General features: G+C 39.4%; 1 protein-coding gene across 2 annotated transcripts in view; it reads left to right on the top strand.

Annotated features, from left to right (window-relative positions):
* WDR33 (WD repeat domain 33) overlaps positions 1-21992 on the top strand; it is a 98773-nt gene that overhangs the window by 62345 nt on the left and 14436 nt on the right. For both annotated transcript variants that reach the window (XM_054038906.1, XM_054038907.1), the window contains exons 8-15: positions 16798-16924; positions 17674-17828; positions 17959-18037; positions 18295-18405; positions 19884-19978; positions 20862-20948; positions 21236-21375; positions 21622-21774. In XM_054038906.1, coding sequence (XP_053894881.1) covers positions 16798-16924; positions 17674-17828; positions 17959-18037; positions 18295-18405; positions 19884-19978; positions 20862-20948; positions 21236-21375; positions 21622-21774 — 947 coding nt within the window. The remainder of the gene's footprint in view (positions 1-16797; positions 16925-17673; positions 17829-17958; positions 18038-18294; positions 18406-19883; positions 19979-20861; positions 20949-21235; positions 21376-21621; positions 21775-21992) is intronic.

Below are 21992 nucleotides of genomic sequence, written 5' to 3'. Positions count from 1 at the left end.
CTCCAGTGGGGGCGCAGCAAACGTTATTCCACTCGCCTAGGTGGAGTACCAGCAGTGCTGTAGCCGCGGAGTCAGAGTGCTCTACGTGCCTTGCCAGTGTGGACGGGTAGTGAGCTAGTGCGCCCGGGGCTCCTTTATTGCGCTGTAACTCACAAATGTAGCCAAGCCCTATGTGGTAGCACTTAAAATCCATTGTGTTCTCTTGCACAGTCTTGCTAATGTAGAGGCACAATCAGGCTTTAAGATGTACTATCTCTGGAGAAACTAGGGTACTGATGGAGCATATACATGACCATGCTGCCGAGTCTCCTATAGAGAGGGATTGTTACTCTGAAATTTAAATATTTCTCAGCCTTATTATATAACCTCCTTGAACCTCGTTCTTGTGTGCATTGATATTCTCCATGGCACAAGTCAGTACCATTTGTAGCACAGCCTACTCACATCAGATAAATAATTATTATGTAATGGGAATTCTATGTAGTCCATGGGCTTGGAATATTCTGATGAAGGTGTATTTTGTGTATGAAAGCAATAACTATTTTAACTGACACTTTAAAATAAAAGATATTGAAAGGGGTCTATAACATCTCAAGGTTTTGGTGTTTTTTTTTTTTTTTTAAAGGTTAAAATACCCCAGTTACAGGGTAGCCTCTGAATTAAAATCTTTAGAAAATTAAAATGTAATCTTGAAGCTATAATATTTATATTTTAATACAATACAAATATATAATATTTTTGAGTTGGGTGGCAAATGATTTTTCCGCTCCTCTCGTGATTTGCCCGAGGAACATAGGCACATATTTATGATTTTTCTCCTACCGTCTTGCTAAACACAGGTGCTGTTACTTTCATCCATGAGAGTCAACCTTTTTCTGGTCGTACTTTAATTTGGGTTGGGGTGAGCATCCATAATGATATTAGTCTTCAGAAGTGGGACTGATGTTCAGCTACCTCTTCCACCATTCATAGAATCAGTACATTAGCTATTTGATTTTTTTTGGAATAACACTGAAGGACAGATTCCTACAAGAGAAAAATATAACAGTTTTCTCTGCCTAGAGCTAGTGCACTTTTTCTGCAATCTTTAGATGACCTGTATCTGTAAAGTCTTTTCATCTGAAGCAGATTTCAGGTCTGCAGCTTTGGTTTCAAGACTGGACTTTTTCCCCATTCAATTTTTATTTATGTACCCCTGCCTCCTTATTTTGGTTACTTATTTTCCTGTTTGTGGATATATAATACGTCAAATATACTGTCTTTTTTAGCTTCTCTGATTCCTTAAAAAATTTCAGCACAGTTTCAGTTCATTGTCAGCACACTGACATGACTATGGATTTCTGAGACAGGAATCCTTTTAAAATCTATTTTTGTTTCTGATGCACGACTACTACTTTTCACAGTGGAGAAAAGATTGACTATTCCCCCATGTCACTCAAGTAGCTTCTTGCTGCATTACCTCAATACAGTGAATGTTAGTGCTTTGTCGTATTTTTTATGTGTTCATGCTAAGTTATATAGCGATTCACGATTACAAAGAAGTAAAAGAATTCAGTGAATACAGGTTTGCCCTACCAAGCAAGTTTGTTACAAAGCTGCCTCAGATCAGTTAGGTATTTTTGTAGTTCATTAGTTTTTCCTTATTTAGTCTTTTATCTTATTTGAGAAAATTTGTGACGAAATTAATTATGTAACAACTGTAGGGTGGGATAAGCTTAAGTAGATGTTTGGTAATCTACACATTGGAGAAGTTACTAATACATTTGCAATATGCTGCTCTTCTTAAGTGGTAGACTGTCTAAGGAACTTAATTTGCCTGATAGGGTCACCTGGATTACCGTTTTAAATTAAACGAACTGTCCTCAGATCTTGAAGGTGGTGCACCGGTGTTTCAAAACTAAACTAAATATGACAGTGGGATGTTGCGGGAGGTAACAGGCAACAGAGATGTAGAACTACATGTTAAGTTATAGGGTAGGTGGGTAGCATGGAACATACCATGTTCTTTTACATTATAAAAAATTATAAAGGAACTATATTTTAAAAAGGGGCATTAAAGGGTTAGCATAGGAGGGTAGTTTATTGTTTGGTTTATGTATGAAATGATAGGAAAAAGTTCTTGTAATCATGGTCTTCAGAGAAGTGTCTATATAGGAGGAAAATGGGTTCTCTAAGAAGAATTGATAGGAGAAATGAGGACCCTGGGTAGTTACAGACATGGTAGAATTCTCTTTCAGGGGCCTAAGCCAGCATTATACACTCAAAGCTGCCAATGACTCTTCTGGTTAACAAGGAAAGGATTAGGCTCCAGTGTATGTAACAGAACACCACAATCAAAGACAACAATAAACTGCTCCAAACCCCCTCCCCCCCCCCCAAAAAAAAAAAAAGCTTTAATTTAGTACCATGGGTAAGATCAGAGTTTGAGTACAATCTGGGGATTTCTGCTGCTTGGTTAACAAGTGTTCAGAGCATTGCCAAGGTGCTCAGAGCCCTCTCTGATTTTTCACACTTTTTTTGAATACTTCAATGTACCTTACCGGGGAGTGTCTCCTCTTCTCCATGTCCTTAGCTGTATCCATTTTGTATGTCTGGTACTAATGCACTTTATTAAGAGTACCAGATTCTCTAAAGATGTTTTTGTTTTTATTTTCTAAATTTTTAAAATATGCTTTCTAGATTCAGGAATCTGCTTATGAGTATAATAACTAAACATTTTTGGTGGGAACCTATACCTATGACTCCACAACAGGAGTTTACTCTCTGAACAGACTTTAACTGCAGTAACTTCTCTTTCAAATGTTAAAAGGTATAATTCTGGTGATATATCTAGGCATATGTAATGACATCCAGGATTTTTTGCCAGGCGTTTCCTATATGGCAATGGATTAAAACCCATTTTCTACCTCTAGGCAGAAATCTTTCATACGTGTTCTAATTTAAATTCTAATTCTGATCCCTACAAACAAGCACTAGATGCAGAGCCAGAACTGGAATGGACTCTCGGGGTACTTTCCTGAAAACCTCCACACCATCAGCTCTCCAAAAATCACTACATACTTATACAATCACGTGATACTATAGAATGCAGTAACTATACCAATGTACGTTCAAAAACAGCATCTATGTTCAAGTACAGACTGAGTCATGGAGAGAAACTATACATTTCAGTATTTCTGTTACAAAATACTTTACACTTCATGTCCTACGTTTTGCCATTTAAACCTCTTTAAATCAATAAACCAAACAAAACACACACACAAACAACCCACCGCTTCACACCACCACCTTCTCTTAAACATAGAATAATTTGGTTACAGACATTCAATATATCCCTCCCCATCATGCTGTTGTACAACATATTTAATTATTTTTATACCATCTCTGGGAGATAAATACATATAATAATCTTCAATATCTGCTGCAATAGTTGCCTCAAACTCTGTTCTTGATAACTTGTTCCACTGCTTAATTTTTCTTAGGAGAATGAGTATTGTCCCTGCTGCATTTGAAGCCAATACTACTTATTCTAGCCACATTGGATAGTGAGAATAATGTGCCACCTTTTTCAACCATCCACTTATCTCCATGATTCTGTTTCTTCCTTAATTTGCCTTCAGTGTTTACCAAATTACCATGATTAGGTAATCTCAACAGTAATTTCCTTCATATTTTGGCTCAGATCTCCAATGCTTTTTAATGAACCACTTGTCTGAGTCTTTATGGCTGAGGTTGATAGTGACACGTGGGTCCTTTCCTGCAGTCTATGATAGCCAAACTGCATTTCTTTGTTTGTTGCTTCTTCCCCTTACCTTACTGTGAAGGATGAATGTTCATGCAGTGTTTATTCTAAAAGAAACAACTGTTGCGATTTTTCCCTCAAACTCAACTTTTTGAACTTAAAATTTCAATGGAATTGTTTAGACAGAAAGCAAAATGTATATTGGCTGTCAAAGAAAATTGCTTTTGCAGTTTCTTGGTCAGGAAGGAGGGAATCTGTATCTGCATATCAACTGGCTTCATCTTAGTCAGTAATGACAAACTAGACTGATGGGACGGATTCCTCTTTCCACTTTGAACAGGTAGACAGGCCATTCATTTAAAAACTTTTCTTCCCTGATGAGAGAAGATCTCACGTGCTCTTCAGTGCTAATGTTCCAGTCTAAGTCTGTCTTATCAATCTGAATTATTTTACTAAAATTATAGTGTGGGGGGGGGGGGGGAATAAGAATTACATCTCTACCTCGATATAACGCTGTCCTTGGGAGCCAAAAAATCTTATCGCTTTATAGGTGAAACTGCGCTATATTGAACTTGCTTGGATCCACTGGAGTGCGCAGCCCCGCCCCCCCGGAGCACTGCTTTACCGCATTATATCCGAATTCGTGTTATATCAGGTCGCGTTATATCGAGGTAGTGGTGTATATACATTTGACTATGTGAAACCCAAAGGACGAAGGGTCCAGCAATATTAGGTTAAGGAGGACTACAGATTGTCCTATGTGATGAGCACAAACTCCATATGTAATTAGGGGTACATACGCTTTTTTGGGTCCTTCATTCTAGATCTGTGGCCTACATGGTTCAGCACTCATGACAATGTGGACGAAGAAAGGGAATACTTGAACTACTGGACAACTGTGCTAAGGAGTTAATGTCCAAAGGCTGCTGCGGTTGTTATGTTTGAGCTCTAGTTCTTATAAAATTATATAATGACCTCCATGTTGCAGTGTAGCAGATGTCTGCTCCAGTGGCTATTTCCCTTTTGGCCTAGTAGCTATGGCACTGTATGTGTCTTCGCACCTGAAGGAGTTAGCCTGGATCCACTGAGCTATGGGAGCACTAGAAGCCTGCCCTTCTCCGCCGTTAGGTCGTATTCTCTTTAACACCTAAGAACATCTAGCCTGTGGAGAGCTCTCTCCTTAAGAGGATGATGATAGAGGGAGGATAAATTTCTTGGATGTTACAGAAGTGGAAGAATTCTTTTTGGAGAATCTGGGAATTGTCTAGAGTGCCTTGATCTTCTGAAGAATGATGAAAGGTGACTATTAAGCAGGGATCAAAGTTCTCCAGTCCTACCCGATTCAGTAACTACCAGGAAGGCCACCTTAAAGGACTGAATGTCTAAGGAGTCATAGTCAGGAGGAAGTAAAGAGTCTTTAAGATAAATTTGAGGATCTGTGGGAGGGGCAGACTAGCTTTCTGTATGTGGGCCTTTGGCCGTGGCTTTCCAGTATCTGGAAATCAAAAAACTAGTTCTAGATGAAAACATCCTACCAATCCCTAAATGGATTCTCCTGCTGATATCTAATATTTGGGGGTGCTGAGGACTAGATTTTTGTTAGCCCCAACTGGGTTGAGTTGGGGGAGGCAAGCTGCCCACTTGAGACGCCCCTTCCAGTAGATTGCACAGATGTTCAGAATATGTCCTTTTGTGCTTTGATGGGTTCCTCAGGTAAGGTTGATATTCCCAGCAGAGATCAACTAAGCTCCCTCAGCTTGATTCCCATTTGATCGGGCTCATATACCACTCTCAGTTGATTCTATAGATCCTAATAATATGATTAACCTCTTCTTTCTAATGTGGTTTGATCAGTAGTGAAATAGTTAACAAAGTTTAAATTATCTCTGCTTCAGTGTTGATACCCCATTGAGAACAATCAAAGACAGTTGTTTCATGCTGTCTGCAGATTCAGGCAGACATCAGAGCATCTATTTACATTTGGTTAATATTGTATGAGTTATCTTTACAATCACAAGGGCTCCATTTACTGTGAACTGCATTGGATCCCATCCTGACTACTCATCTGATCTAACTGATGATGGTTTTCCTCCCTGGAATACTTTCTCCAAGTTGGTCCTCCCTAGTCTACAAGATTTGCTTTTGTTTCTGGGTAAGTGGACTGGGTGATCAAGATGATACCTCCTTTTAGCCCACTGAAAGATAAGTGAGAAAAGTAGAGGTCTATAGTGCATTCTGAACCAGAGTATTTGTTTGAAACTTATTAGCCCAAGTGAGGAAGAATCAAGCTGTCTGGATGGTCCTTCATAGAGGATGGTCCTGTTAAATATTCTGGGTTCACTTGGGTGAGAGAGTATCTTGTGCAATCCATGAGTCAAACACTATTCTTATGTGGTATCTTCTGCTGTGGCCCAAGAAAGCTGTTCTCTGGATTGATAGCTAACTTCAGCCTGGTCAGAGTGATATTAGCTGCTTATGCAGCACGTTGATTAGTGAGTAATACAGGTAATTAGAGTTCACAGATCACTCAAAACTGCCACCAACCAACACCATAACCTTAATGAATATTATTGCAGAAGCTAAAGGGAAGGGAATTACTGAAAATTACTGTTTGATGGTGAATCTAATTTCTGTAGTTTTCATGGATGGATGTGTGTTCTTTGGTCCACTGAAACTAGGAAGGATCACCACTTCATAGCTAATATCACTGGTCTAAAGGAGTCCATCCTAAATTCTTGTGCTCTCTGGCAAGCTGGTCCTAAATTCTACAGCAAGCCCTCTGATTTCTCTCCTCTTCACCCTTCTCTCCCCTTCATTTCTCTGGTCGAGTCACACTAAATTCTATGGCAGCTTCAAGTAAATTCAAAAACTCTCTTGTTTTAAACCTACATAGTACAGTCTCCAATATGCATTACATTATTTATTTTTGGTATTACATTGAATACAAATCTCAATTTTTGCACGTTTTTCATTGTCACACAATTTTGTAATAATGCACAACTGCTTTGCTGAAGCTGTTGGATCAGAGAGCAGGAAGTTTTGGTAACCAGTGGTGATAGATGAGGTCATTGACCAACATTTTTAAAAATAGGTGCCTAAAGTTAAGATTTTAAATTCATATGTAGGCACCTATTTGATCAGAGCTGCTGGATGATCAGCCCTTTTTATAATCAAGTCACTCATATAAGTGCTTAAATATGGGTACAGAAGCTTAACTTTAGGCACCCATTTTTTTTTGGGGGGGGGGAGGCCATTTACTGCTTTTTGATTTATCATGTATAAAAGGGGTGCTCCTCCTATGTTGGAGAACAGCAGTGAAATATTGATTATAAAATATAGGATTTCATTTTGACATTCCATTGAGATTAGTGGAGTCAGTTAATGTCTCTCAGAGCTGTTTTTTCAGGCTTTGTGCAGACTGAGTGGGCATTAGTTTATTTTACGTTTGATTTACATTTGGAAGGTTTGCTTTGCAATCACAAGGATTGGAAACCTTCAATTTTTTGTAATATAGAAGCTTTGAATGTTCACATTTTAAAAAATTAGCCAAATCCTGCTGCACAGCTTGATTCTGCACCTTATTATGAAACCTCAAAACCATGGAAATCATATGGCCCTACTGTTGATAGAAAGAGTAGTAACTTTGTCAATGTCTTTTAAATTATATTTCCTTCTATCTTAAAAAGACCTCTTATCCTTTGTTATATAACTTCTTGGAAATGAGTTATGGAAGAACATAGAAGTTGTATACCTGATCAGACCAGTGGTCCATCTTGTCTAATGTCCTGTCTGTAGGCCTGATCCAGCATCCACTAAGAACAGTAAACCCTTGTTGATGTCAGTGCATGCTAGATTAGGTCCTATGACAGTAGCCAGTAACAGATGTTTCCGAGGAAGCTGTAAGCAGACTCATAATAGACAATTATGGAATAACTTGCCTATAGGGAAAGCTGCTTCTTAACTCCTGTCAGGTGGTGTCTGGCTTATGTCCTTATGTGTGAGGATTTATATACCTTATATCTGTTACTTATTTAATATGTTTCTTGTATAATGTTTAATTCTTATTTTGCCTTTTCATGTAAATTACTGTTGTAAATAAACACTTTCTCTTCAATAAACTGAGCATGTTGCTGCTTTAAAGGTACATTGGCTAACTGTAACCTGTATTAGGGAGGTGTGCTTAGCCGTGAATACCGTATATACTCGTTCATTAGCCCGTTTGTTTATAAGCAGACCCCCAAAAATGGATAGGTAAAAATATGACCCTTTCATAAGCCGACCCTATTTTCAGGGGTTGGAAAACTTTGGCTGGTTGGGAGGTTTTGGCTCCCAATGGCTGGGAACGGCGAATCGTGGCCATAGATATTCAATTCAATGATTCCATAGAGTTTAAAAATCATCAAATTTTGGTGTTGACCCATTTGTAAGCCGACCCCCACTCTTTGATGCGTCCTTTTTTTTACCAAAAATATTCGGCTTATGAACGAGTATATACGGTACTTAAACAGCTATTGGGGACCACAAAATGTGAGAATAACTTCCTTTTTGTCAGGACCTAGTAAGTACTGATAAGCAGTAACAGATTCTGCAATCAGAATTTTAGAAGATAATTGCGATAGGGCAGAATAGAATCCATCTTGCTCTTCTATAAATATATTGACTCTGTAGTGTTAACCGTAGTAAAAACTTGACTATGACATTAAAGCAAGCAGGCATTTCTGGAAAACACCCAAGAAGCAGATGAGTTGAATAAGAAGATGCCATTTTCACATAAATGCTTTGAAACGATATCTTTTTCCCTCTGTACAGCCTGGCTGCTCTATTTCAGTGGCATTTCATTGGAGCTGGAGCTGAGCTTCCTTTTTGTTTGCTGGTTATGAACAGGAAATACTGTGCACAATTCCATTATAGGAATTGACTGCCTCTGCTGTGTCATCTTGTGCACCTGTACCATGCTGTTCTTTACAAGGCATAGTAATGTAACTGAATTGTGCCGTAGGACATCGGTTTAGTGCATCAATTTTGACTAAGAAGTGGTTAAATAAATTACAGTAGTATACCAGGAAATTCTACACTGTAAAAGGACAATAGACATAAATGGAAATGTATTTCTTGTCATAAATTGATACTACTGACACATCAAGTTATGAGTACTGGTGATCATTCTGAATGTATGACTTAGTTATATTTTTTAATTAGAAATACTGAAACATACATATCACATTATTGATGTACCATTCTCGTTACTTTGAGAACAATTATTCCATGTCTTACTAATGAAATTTCCATTACTTCTCTACTTCTGTTGCATTGTCTGTTGTCCAGCTTAACTATTTATTCACAGATGTAGTTTTACAATATATATTCTAGACACAGCGTTTCTCAAATGCAGCCACCAGGGTTTTTCTTGCAGCCACAGCCTCCTGGGCTGTGATGGGGTGGGGGTGGGTGGCAAAATAGTGGCCCCTCCCCCTCCCTGTTGCTCCTGAATGCACTGCCTTGATGTTGATTGCTTGTGAATTCCCCATCTTTGGGGGCAGTGGGGCTCAGGCTTTTGGCCACAGTTCTGGGGTGGTGGGGCAGCAGGTTCTGGCCGAGGGACTTCGGGCCCCAGCTCTGGACTCTGGCTGTGTGGTGGCAGGCCCCAGGCTCTGGCCATGGGGCTTCAGGCTCCAGCCCCCCGCTGCCTTCCTCAGACCCCCATTGCCCCTGGCCCCTTCTGCCTCCCCTAACCCTCCCATCCAGGGCTTAATTTGTCCCCAGGCTTGGCGGGGCTGAGTAAGTCTGCTGTGAAAAGTGATACTTGCATGTTTGTTAATATCACTTTTCACAACAGACTTTCTAACTAGCGATAAATAAATTACAATGATTTGGACATGTATATGTGCATATTTATTAGTTTTTTCCTAAAGTTAATTAAGTATTTTAAGTATTTTAGGGAAAAGTGTGAGAGCAAGAGTTGGTGGCCGCACTCTGAGGCCACCAAAAAATTTGTCCTGAGAAGCCGTGTGCTAGAGCATCAGAATCTCACTACATTCTAATCTGTCCCCCATATTAGGAGTAATGAGCTTCGAGGATAAGCTATGGATAGATGGAAAAGCACCTGTGTCTAAAGTGAAATGATAGGTGTGCCTTTATCTTCTATGGCAGGTGCTAAAACTGAACAGAAGAATTTTAGTCAGGCTCTAAAATATTCATTTCTTCCTGTTAACTTTTCCTCTTACTGGAAAAAAAGAGTGTTCTAGACCATCCCTTTAGAAAACTGAGTTTCTGTGGATGATGGCACATATCTGAAATTGTAGATATTTTAAATCTCTGGTAACTTCTTTGTCCCTGTTCAAAGCAGGATAGCACGGGCATTGAATTATGTACCTCTGTAAAGGCTACAATCTTGCAAGCACTTACATAGCCACTTAACATTAAATATGTGAGTAGTCCCATTGTGGTTAAGAACATGTTTTAAGTGTTTTGTTGGAGACTGGACAGCAATTGGCAGCGTTGAGCCCTACTTAGAGCTCAATTCTGCCAGTTACTAAGTGACTCATTGTTCCATGACTATATGTGGATTTTCTTTTTTCACTCCAGTCATATATGTATAGAACGTATTATAGAAAGCCTTGCCAAATATTTGAGTGGTTTATTATTTCAGTTTGAAAAAAGTGTCCCAATGACTGTTCTATTGCTAATAACCATATATGATATGCAAAGACTCTCATCGTAGTCTTCACAAATCTTAAATCTCACATCCGCACAGCCATAAACTTTAATTTCTGTGCTGCTGAAGGAGAAGCCATCTCTGAGATGTACAGAATATTAAAAAGATTTGCAGGACTGTTTAGCTCCTGTAATAGAAAAAAAGTGTTTCTTAGGATGACCAAAAGGCCAGTGCAACTTCCATGACAATAGAATGCTATATGTCGCTGTTAGGATTTTTGTACAGGGCATCAGCACTTGGGAATAGGATGTGCAAATTCTAAACTGAATTACAGAAACACTGAATTTTTAAGCTGTTTTGTTTCTCACCTTTGTTATGATTAGATCATCCTCTCCAGTAGTCTGGTGTCAGGGCAACAGCCCCTCTATTGAGATAGACATGTTTCACTAACATTCATTAACATTTTTTTTCAATATTTCGTAGCTCAAAAATACACAATTTATGGGAAAAAAATCCCATCCTGTGTAACAGCTTTCAGCCTGGAAAGAGAACTTACCACAATTGTAAATCCCTGAAAAATGGTATTTGTAGTAAAAGTGTAGACCAAAGCTAGCATCAGGAAAGTGACATTGATATGTTAAAATAGTGATGATGCAAGAAACATTCACCATTGACAAATAAATCCTCTAGCAGACTGCCCGGACATCAGGATTTGTGTGCACAAGTGTATAGAGCTGACATCCAGGGAAGGATGCCATGGGCAAATTAAAAAAAAGTAAAAAATAAAATCCTTGATCAGGTCAGCAAGATCTGGAGATGCTATAGAGGCAATATTCTTCTTAACCCATTCAAGGTGGAAAAGAGGTATTTCCTGTTGCTCTCTGTGCACCTCCTTCCAGACTTTAAAAGAAACTGTGCTGAATGGCTGCAGAAGGAACATTTTTGCCATTTGGAGCCTTTGAACAGAGGGAAGTGAAGAGTTGAAAATGGAGGGAAGCACAGACACACTTTTCTCAAGAGGAGGGTCATTCATAGAACATGATGGGTGCAATAGAGTGAGCGAGAACACAACTTTATTTAATTCCTGGAATTAAAAGATTCTCATCCCTCACTGATTTGGTAACATCAATCAATATTACCAAACAATAAATGTCAGTTCAGAATAGAAATACACAGGGTTTTTGATAGATATGAAGTGCATTCTCTTGGGGAACAAAAGCCATACTCTTACTTGACAGTGCTGGGCTAATAAATTCAGGAGTAACCTCCAGGTTACAAAGGATAGTATCATGAAAACCTCTAACAGGTGTGGTGTTAGTACAGTAAATCATCTTAGAATTCAGCTCCTCCAGCATTATAGTGCTCCTAACACTATGGAGACTATTGGTAAAAGAAGTGTGAGGTGATAAAATTATACAGTGTATGTGTTTATTTTCTTTTAAGAGATTTAGTTCTCTGGGGGATACCTGCTGCAAGGTGCTGAACGAGAGGCCTCAACTATCACTGATTTCAATGGGAATGGAGGACACTTGGTACCTTGCAAGATCAAGCTTTTGCAGGGTTACCATTTAAAGAAAAAACAAAATCCAAAACTTACTTTAAAGTGTAAAATAAATTGTACTGTCTTGTGACAAATTTGTTCAGTTATGACAGTACTGAAACGTGAAACTGAGTGTTCAGTATTTACAATATATATGTAATATTGCATGTATTTTGATTAAGGTAATTAGGTATAAGCAAAATAAGATGCTTCAGAAAAACATTCACTTGTATATACATAATTTTTTCAAAATTGAGCTAACGTGTGTGGGGGGGGAATATAGAAATATGTGCAAAAGTTATATGTATAAAGCTCTCCTTAAGTGTGAAACATTTTTAAAAGTTTGTAATTTTGGGGGGAGGGGGGAGGAGGGAAGAAATAGCAAACGATTGGTCACAGTAATAAACTGAAGGCAATATACATACATTTCACATTTATAACTTAGATATATAAAGTAATACAAAATATATAGGCACATTATAAATAGTTCTAAAAAGATGGGTAATACTCTATTTGTTGGTATAATGTCCAATAAGTCATATCTGAAAAAGGGTAGGAGAAATCATTAAATTTTCAATAATTTGAGATTATACAATTCTTCACATTGGTGACATGCTGTATTTGGCCAATCAGACACTACTGCAGTTAAGCCTATCAAGTTATAGTTTGTTGTAGTTTTCATCTTTTAAAAACACAATCCTGAAAGTGTATTGGGTGGAAGCACGTTTAATAATCCAATGTTTTAACTGGTCACCTAAGGCCTTTACTTCAATGAGCTCTGAGTTATGCATCAGGCCTTTATTCCACTTGTATAAAGAATTCTTGTAGAAATAACTGCTTTGCATCTAGGCTTCTTTAGGGATTGACTAATGCTCAATATTTTTCACACACACAAAAAAAAAATATAAAATTTGAACAAGCTGTATCCATCAGATTTTTGCCCATGTAAAAACAGGTTTTAGACTATTTCATGTTCCCACACTAATTCACAACTTTAAGTGTGTTTAGATTATACAACGTCTCTTATTCTCCCTATAGCAATCTTCAGATCATTTTTGCATATATTTTCTCCTTTTACTATGTGAATTTGTAAGTATATGAATATTAAATTTTGCAATACTTCTACCACATTCATTATGTATTTTTCTTTTTTAAGGAGGGTATGTTTATTAATATTCCCTATTATATGTGTCAATGTTTTTTTGGGAGGGGGGCAATTTAAGTCTGAAAGTATCCATCTTTCCCATAAAAGCACAATATATTAACATACTGAACCTCACCATGCAAGGATTTGAACAGGCTAACCAAGTCAAAAATCCTTCAAAAGGTCTGTCTATCTTAGGTACCTATAGTATCTTAGTGCTTCACCCTCTAATGTAAAATGTACTTCACAGGGGTGTTGTGAGGGAAAGCACTATAATCCCCATTTTTTTTTTACAGATGGGGGACTGAGACACAGAGAGGATAAGTGACTTCCCCAACATCACATAGGCAGTCTATGGCAGAGCAGGAACGTGAACCCAGGTCTCCCCCAGTCCTAGGCCAGTACCCTAACCACTGGACTATCTTTTAGTGTTTAAAATAAAAACACATTTTTGTTCCACAACCCACTATGTTAGCACAGACAATAGGACATAAATCTCCCTATCAGCAGACTGAGGAAAACAGCAAAGTATGCCCTTATTCCCTGTAAAGGAGTCTTGTTTCAATGACCCTGATCAGTTGTTTTACTGTTTGCATGCTACTCTTCTGAGTGATTAAGCTAGATTTTTAGCATTTACATTTTTCTTTTAAAAACTTCCCACCCCAGTCGTCCTCATCTCTCAAGATTAGCTAGTCACAATATATGGCTGTCGTAGCAGAGTTTATTTTTTCTCCTCACATTCATTGGCGCCATTCCCGAGAAAGTTGTAGCTAAGGGCGAATGGGGGGATCCCTTCCAACAGCTAGTTGGATTCCTCCAAAGTCTGACTTTGCTAACCAGGCAAGTAATCTGCTCTGAGAGTCTAAAAGATTATGCTCCTGAAGGTAGGGATGTAGGGGCTATTTTGACTAGCCATAAAAAGGACACTCAAGTTTTTCCCAGTTATTGCTCTGGTCCAGGACATGTTGGGCGTGGATTGGACTGCTCTCAACAAGAAACTGCAATCCCTTAGATCCTTCAGGTGACTTTATGCCCTCTCAAGGAATAAGTCTGATATAGTTCTCTTTGTCCCTAAAGCCTGGTCTACACTAACCCCCCAATTCGAACTAAGATACGCAACTTCAGCTACATGAATAACGTAGCTGAAGTTCGAAGTACCTTAGTTCGAACTTGCCTCGGTCCAGACGCGGCAGGCAGGCTCCCCCGTCGACTTCGTGGTACTCCTCTCGCCGAGCTGGAGTACCGCAGTCGACGGCGAGCACTTCTGGGTTCGACTTATCTCGTCCAGACAAGACGCGATAAGTCGAACCCAGAAGTTTGATTTGCTTGCCGCCGAACTACCGTGTAGTGTAGACCTACCCTAAGATTCTGACTTTCCTGTTATACCCCAAAACTCTCTTCTTGAGGGCCACTTCCCAGTGCTTGTTGAATTGGCAGGACAAGCTACTCATATTAGAGTAACATACTAGAGTATTTTGGGTTCTCTGTGCTACATGGCTTATGTGGCCAGGATCTTGGTAAGATGATTACAGAAATTGGCATCTGAGGAAGATATTGAGGCTTGTTCCTTCTGTCAAGTAGCCTCTTTTTTTTTTTTTTTTTTTTTAAACTTATTTGTGGTATTATGCAAGCTTTTTTCCAGGGTATGGCCATATCTGTTATCACCTTCTAGGTGCTGTGGCTGTGAACTTGAGCTGATGATCTTGCATCTAAAACTGCCTTTGTCTGTCTGTCTTTTGAGGGAAAACTTTTTGAAAATGGCCTAACACATATGAAATCTTCAAAGAAAAGCCTGACTTTATTAGTTGCATATCCAGATTTCAGGATCCCAAGCCCTACTGATCAAAGAGAAAATAGCCCTTTGTCTCCTTTCAGTACTCCTACTTCACTCAGTCTGATTATTTTAGGAACAAGAGAGGCCAACCCATCTCTAGTAAAATTTGGAGCTAACCTGCATGTTTCTGCATTTTCTGGATTCTGTGATGGTGTGTTTGAACTCATTGCTGTCAGCATGTTTTCATACAATACATGATCTCCCCAGCATTAACTATTCAGCTGTCATTACCTTGGTCCAAGTTTTCTCTGTCCAGCCTATCCTTGCCTCTGGAGCAGGAGTCCTCTTTTGTTCTGGTAGTTAAATAATGAGAATGTCCACCAAGGGTCACCCTGAGTTGCCTCAATTACACAGGGCACACATCTCTCTGGGTGGTTTGGCCCCTTTTGGCTGCAATATAGAGTGGGCCTTCTGGGTTCTGACAGAGTGGGCTATTCCAGTTAAACCCTTGTTTAGAATGCAGTTCACTTGGGACCTAAGACCTAGACATAACATATTCAAAGAGATGTTGCTTCATTTGCCTCTCCCAGCAGAATCAGGTGGGGAGGAAACCATCACTACAAGACTCCTGTCTGGTAGTAGGGACAACTTGTGACCAGATTTTCAGCTCTGGCAGCTTGAAGATGGTGCTCTCGCTTGTGGCCCTATAAATTGGAAGGTCAATTCTGTCTGCTGGGAGAGTGAGGGAGGAGGGTCAGGCTCTTTACTTCAGTGATCCTTGTCTGGACAAAATAGTGATTAAAGCTGTTCCCCATTTCCTCCCCAAGGTGGTTTCCCCATTCCTCTTGAGTCAAGAAAATTTTCTCTTCTCATTGTGTCCAGCCCCACAAAAATCAGAAAGTTCATACATCTGATGTGAGAATGGTTTACATATCTATCTCTGAATAATTGTAGAGCTTAGAAAGTAAGTCCCTAGCTGCCTTCAGAAAGCATATGCTCACTTTTTCCCTAACTACCCAGCTGCTCTCTTTTCTGGCATTGAACATTAGTGGGAGTACCAACAGTAAGTGGGCTGGTAGAGAGAGATATTGTAGAAAGAAATTATTCTTTCCTTTTTATTTTTTCCCTTCAAATTTCTATATTCCAACCCAGATACCTCACCATATTGTTGTGAATAACAGTTGAGAACTTTTTCTTGCCTGATTTTAAAATGTATTTCCTAAACAATACAGATTCTCTAAATGAGCAAGGTCAGCCAATCTAATTATAGGGAAATGATAGCATATGTTTTTCTTTTTTTCCTATCTTCATTTGCTGCTAGGAAAATGTGAATTTGTTATCTGCGCTGGTGTAAGAGACTTTGAGAAACCAAATTAACAGGTTAAAAAAAATCATCTTAGTCAGTCATCTGGTCTAATTTCTTTTGCCTATTATCATTTTCTGTAGGGGCTGCAATACTACTTCAGTACTGGGTGTTAATAGATAGCTTACATTCATATAGGGCCTTTATTCCCCAAAAAGTTACAAAAGCAAGGTAATATGTAACCGTGTACTTTGCGTTACCACTACAAAGCAGACACTTCTGAGATGTTTAACATAACATTACACAATGGTTTAGTACCAAAGGCTAAAAATATGCTCAGTTGAAACTTCAGTTATCAAATAGGTGGAATCCACTTTGTGTTTTCTAATAAAGACTGTGAAAGCTGAGAAGGAAACTATTTCAAGTTATTTGTAAGGAGGGAGTGTAGTGCAATACAGAAAACAAATGACTGGTATTTTTAAATAGCATTCTGGAGTTTAAGATCACGCCATGCTCTGTAGTGTTTTTTCATCCCATTTTGGGCTAGACAGGATTTTAGTTCACAAATGACATAACTGAACATTTCGTGAAATAGTTTTTCTCTGAAATCCCTAAATGAGCAACTTGTATTCCCAACAGGGCATGGGGCAGATGTGAAGTGTGTTGACTGGCATCCAACAAAGGGATTGGTTGTATCAGGAAGCAAAGACAGTCAACAGCCTATCAAGTTTTGGGATCCAAAAACTGGCCAGAGCCTTGCCACGCTGTAAGTTATGACCTGAGGTTTTGCCCAGGTCAGAAGGGGCAAAACTGCTTGGACTCTTGATTATTTTATTCTGTTTTCAGTTGCCCCCCCTCTAGGACCAGGTCTCTTCAACCATTCGTAACGGTTGCAATAGGGGCAGGCCATTTAGTTGGGTCAGGAAATCTAGAGGGTAGACATAATTTGATCTGAAGACCTTTTTTATCCCTTCCTTGTGTAAGTTATCTTTCCACTTGTTCACAAGCCTCATGTCATCAGAGTTCTCCTGAGCTACTGCTGGTACCTAGTTAAACTTATGCCTAATTAAACCAGCAGAAGTTACTATCCTCGCAGGGCCGGCTCCTGGCACCAGCGCAGCAAGCAGGTGCTTGGGACGGCCAACAGAAAGGGGCGGCACATACGGCTCTTCGGCAGCAATTTGGCTGTGGGTCCCTCAGTCCATCTCGGAGGGGTGGACCTGCTGCTGAAGAATGAAGTGGCAGCAATAGAGCTGTCGCCGAAGTGCCGCTGATGGCGGCTTTTTTTTTTTTTTTCTCCCTGCCGCTTGGGGCAGCAAAAACGCTGGAGCCGGCCCTGTATCCTTGAGAAATGAGCAACATGTCTCTGTGTGTACCTCCAGGTCCTATATGTACAGGGATCAAAAGGCCAACGTTAAAACATAGACCCAGGCCCTCTGTATAGAAGCACATAGGTTATTCTATTGGGAATGTGTGACTTCTAGCCAGTTAGTCTTTTTCTACCTCTACTTCCAGACACGCTCATAAAAACACAGTGATGGAGGTAAAGTTGAACCTGAATGGGAATTGGCTGCTTACAGCATCTCGTGACCATCTCTGCAAGCTCTTTGACATCCGAAACCTGAAAGAAGAGCTCCAAGTCTTCAGGGGTCACAAGAAAGAGGCCACAGGTCAGAATGAACTCCATTTCATACTACCGTTGTTATGAGTGAATTGGGATTAAAGGCACACATTTTCAAGGCTTTGAGGTACAGTTTAACATTCACCAGAGATTCGTGATTATTAATTTTTGCATTTCAGCTGTGGCCTGGCACCCTGTTCATGAAGGGCTTTTTGCCAGTGGAGGTTCCGATGGCTCTTTGTTGTTCTGGCATGTTGGGTAAGTACCTTTTTCATCAACATGGAGAAATTTAGTTCACGCAGTGTTAGATATCATCATAGTAAACATAATTTATATTGTCACCACTTGAATCTTTATTGTTATCTGAGAGTCCCAGAACAGCAGATTTAAATGAGTGAAAAATAACTGAGGCCTAAAATGAGCAATGTATAGAAAGCCATGAGCAACTGAGTAGCAAAATAAATTTATATTTTTTAAAAATCCCTTATACTGGGTTCTTCTGTGTGATGTTTCAGGGTGGAGAAGGAGGTTGGCGGAATGGAAATGGCCCATGAGGGAATGATCTGGAGTCTGGCTTGGCATCCTCTTGGACACATTCTCTGCTCAGGCTCAAATGATCATACCAGGTATTTTTAAGTATTTAAACAAATATTTCAGGGGCACACACAGTTTAAAAATGGGAAAAAGCCTGAGATGGCTGGTTCAATAGCAGGAACAACCCAAATCTAAGAAAGCAAAGATGCAGAGAGAGACTAAGGTGTTCTGTTTGGAAAAGCACTGACCCTTTTACAGCATAAGGTAGAATTAAAGTCTAGCCTCTCATTCCTCCTGGCAGAAACTTTAAAATGTGAGGGCCTACCAGACCTCCATGGTCACAAAAATATCATATGGAACTTTTGAGAGGTTTTTCTGTTGTCTTTGACAGAAAATATTTCTTCTTAAGGCTTTCTCAATACTTGCCCTATCCACTAGTCTTGTGCTAATCACCCTCCATCCCACAGGGGTGCTCTAAGCATATATTTTGTGATGTGCTTTAAATCTTGTAGGATGGAAACACTATAAATGGTGCAACAGTTATATTTTATAAGCGGAGTGAATCTGCACAGAAGTGCATGTCACAAGAATGATAGCCCATCAGTACCTGCTAAGAATAGCAAGGGCTATTGAAGAGGACTGGGAGTATGGCAGTCTTGTGTCCAGTCTGTCAATACAGAGAGTTCTTCAGTTCTCACAGCAACTATCTGTTAAGTAAAAACAATGAGGAGTACTTGTGGCATCTGAGAGACTAACAAATTTATTTGGGCATAAGCTTTCGTGGGCTAAAACCCACTTCATCAGATGCATGGAGTAGAAAATATAGTAGGAAGATATATACACAGTACATGAAAAGATGGGAGTTGCCTTACTAAGTCGGGGGCCAGTTCTACTGAGACAATTCAATTAAAGTGGGCTATTATCAACAGGAGGAAAAATCACTTTTGTAGTGGTTATCAGGGTGGCCCATTTCAAACAGTTGACAAAAAGTTGTGAGTAACAGTAGGGAGAAATTAGCACGGAGAAATTAGTTTTTTGTAGTGACCCATCCACTCCCAGTCTTTATTCAGGTCTAATTTGATGGTGTCCAGTTTGCAAATTAATTCCAGTTCTGCAGTTTCTCGTTAGACACCCCCCCGCCCCACACACACTTGGTAAGGCACTCCCATCTTTTCATGTACTGTGTATATATATCTCCCTACTGTATTTTCCACTCTGTGCATCTGATGAAGTGGGTTTTAACCCACAAAAGCTTATGCCCAAATAAATTTGTAAGTCTCTAAGGTGCCACAGGTACTGCTCGTTATTTTTGCTGGTACAGACTAACACGGCTACCACTCTGAAATTGAAGTGTTTTTAAACATATTGGAATGTGAGAGTTGAGTAACTTTTTAATCATACCTGATGTTTAGTCCAAATAGGTGCCTGATGAATAAGGCCTTGAAAATCTAAATAATCAAGATATTGTGATAAAATGCAAAAGTAGGAAGAGAGAATATGGCAACTAAAACTAATGAATCTCCCAACACTTTCTGCAAGTTCATATCACACTCTTATTTTATTTTGACAGCAAATTCTGGACTCGAAATCGGCCTGGAGATAAAATGAGAGATCGTTACAACCTGAACCTGCTGCCAGGAATGTCAGAGGATGGCGTGGAATATGGTAAGGCTATTGCCATGAATTCAGAAGAATGGAGGGTTGGTGTCAGGAGCAAGCCCAGAGCACTTAGCTACAATTCTAATCCAGTTTCTGGGTGACATGATGAAATATAATAGCATTGGTGACTGGGTAGATGAGGATTTTTTTTAGTGGGATAATCTCTCATTCTCCATTATATCTAGGTCCCCATTCCAACAATGAGTTTTCTTTTGTTCTGCAGCTCCAGGAGGTAGGACCAGCTCTGTCAATCACAGGAAGGAGGTTTGGCTCTCCCTCTGGGAAAATTCCCAGTTTGTTCTGCCTCCTGAAAACTTCAGCATGTGACTTCAAGATCTCCCACAATCCTGAGCTACAGAGCACAGGAAAACCTTTTAAATTATTGAACTGAACTCAAAATTCCTTTATCTTAAGTCTTTTTCCTCTTTTAAGGCTTTTTCTTGGCAATGTCAGGTCTTTCAGGGTTGCCCATCTCCCCGCCTGTCCCATGGGTTTGTCTTTTTCATTCAGATAATTGATTACATTGTGTCCCAGAATTTTTTTAGATCAAAATTTTCCATGAATTTTTCATTGTATCTATATTTATGAAAGTACAACAGGGAATTGTATTGGAAAGCATGTTTCTTTCCCCAGTCTATTTCACAGAAGCAGCTTTGCTGAAAGGACATTTGTTGTAGTCTTATGCGTGGTTTTCCATCTCTGAATTTCTAGGTCTTATTTTAATATCTTGCAGTTCCTGAGTGAGATAAAGTGTGCCCCAGCATCTGTGAAATATGTAGGGAATCTAACTGTATGCAAAAATTGTATCAAATAATAAGACAACTTCCAGGAAAGACATTACTGATCTAAAATCCTTGCTGAAATCAGTCTATTTGTTTTCCACCTCTAGATGACCTTGAACCCAACAGCCTTGCAGTGATTCCTGGGATGGGAATACCTGAGCAACTGAAACTAGCCATGGAACAAGAGCAGATGGGTAAGAGGGAGAAATGATGCATGCAGGCTCATTTTCATAAGCTATTCAGCTACTGGTTGGCTCTTTCTCATACTTCTCATCTGTCGTGGGGGTCTGAGGAGAAAGAAAGTGATGTATTTCTTTCACATTGAACTTCTCTGACATTCTGTGTAGTGCATGTTTTCAATGTTAAGACGGAAATGAACAGGGTTTCCTGGTCCCCTTGTTTAAGTAGAGACTCAAAAAATTAACAAGATTTCTTCATCCTCCTTTGTATGCTGACTGTGCTGTTCCTCCTCACGTTCAAGGGAAAGATGAGTCAAATGAAATTGAGATGACAATCCCAGGGCTGGACTGGGGAATGGAGGAGGTGATGCAAAAGGACCAAAAGAAAGTGCCACAGAAAAAAGTGCCCTATGCAAAACCAATCCCAGCACAGTTTCAACAGGTAAGTACATGATACACAATGATACCCCAGACTAAACCGATTTTAGCCCAACTATCAATAGCCTGTACCTGATACAACACTCCAAATTCTAGCTTCTGTAGATCAATATCCAGTGCAGAATAATTCACCAGACCAGTTCCAGTTCATGAACACTTGAGAATAAAATATTTGGTTAAATCCCTCCAATCCCAGGTTACTACCTAAAATAGTAAGTATTTTGATTTTAGATCTTCACTTCCCTTATAGGCTTGGATGCAGAATAAGGTCCCTATCCCTGCTCCACCTGAGCTGATGAATGACAGAAAGGAGGATATTAAACTAGAGGAGAAAAAGAAAACACAGGCAGAGATCGAGCAGGAAATGGCAGCACTTCAGTACACCAACCCACAGCTCTTGGAGGTATGTAAGGAAAGTTAAACTATAGCAAATACCAACCGAGTGAGCGTGCTTGGATAAAAGACAAAAAGAGGAAGTGGTGGAAAGCAGAGTTAATCACTGTAGAGAAGAAAGCAGTAGTTAGGTGAAATATATGGTGCACTTCATTAAAAATTATTAAAATAGCACTTCTTAGTGGTGAGTATAATCAAAAGCATTGCTGGAATAAATTGAAAATTAAA

The sequence above is a fragment of the Malaclemys terrapin genome, chromosome 9, assembly GCF_027887155.1.
Source record: "Malaclemys terrapin pileata isolate rMalTer1 chromosome 9, rMalTer1.hap1, whole genome shotgun sequence".
NCBI classification, from domain to species: Eukaryota; Metazoa; Chordata; order Testudines; family Emydidae; genus Malaclemys; species Malaclemys terrapin.
The sequence above is the reverse complement of the archived record's forward strand: the minus strand, read 5'-3'. Positions and strand labels throughout refer to the sequence as shown.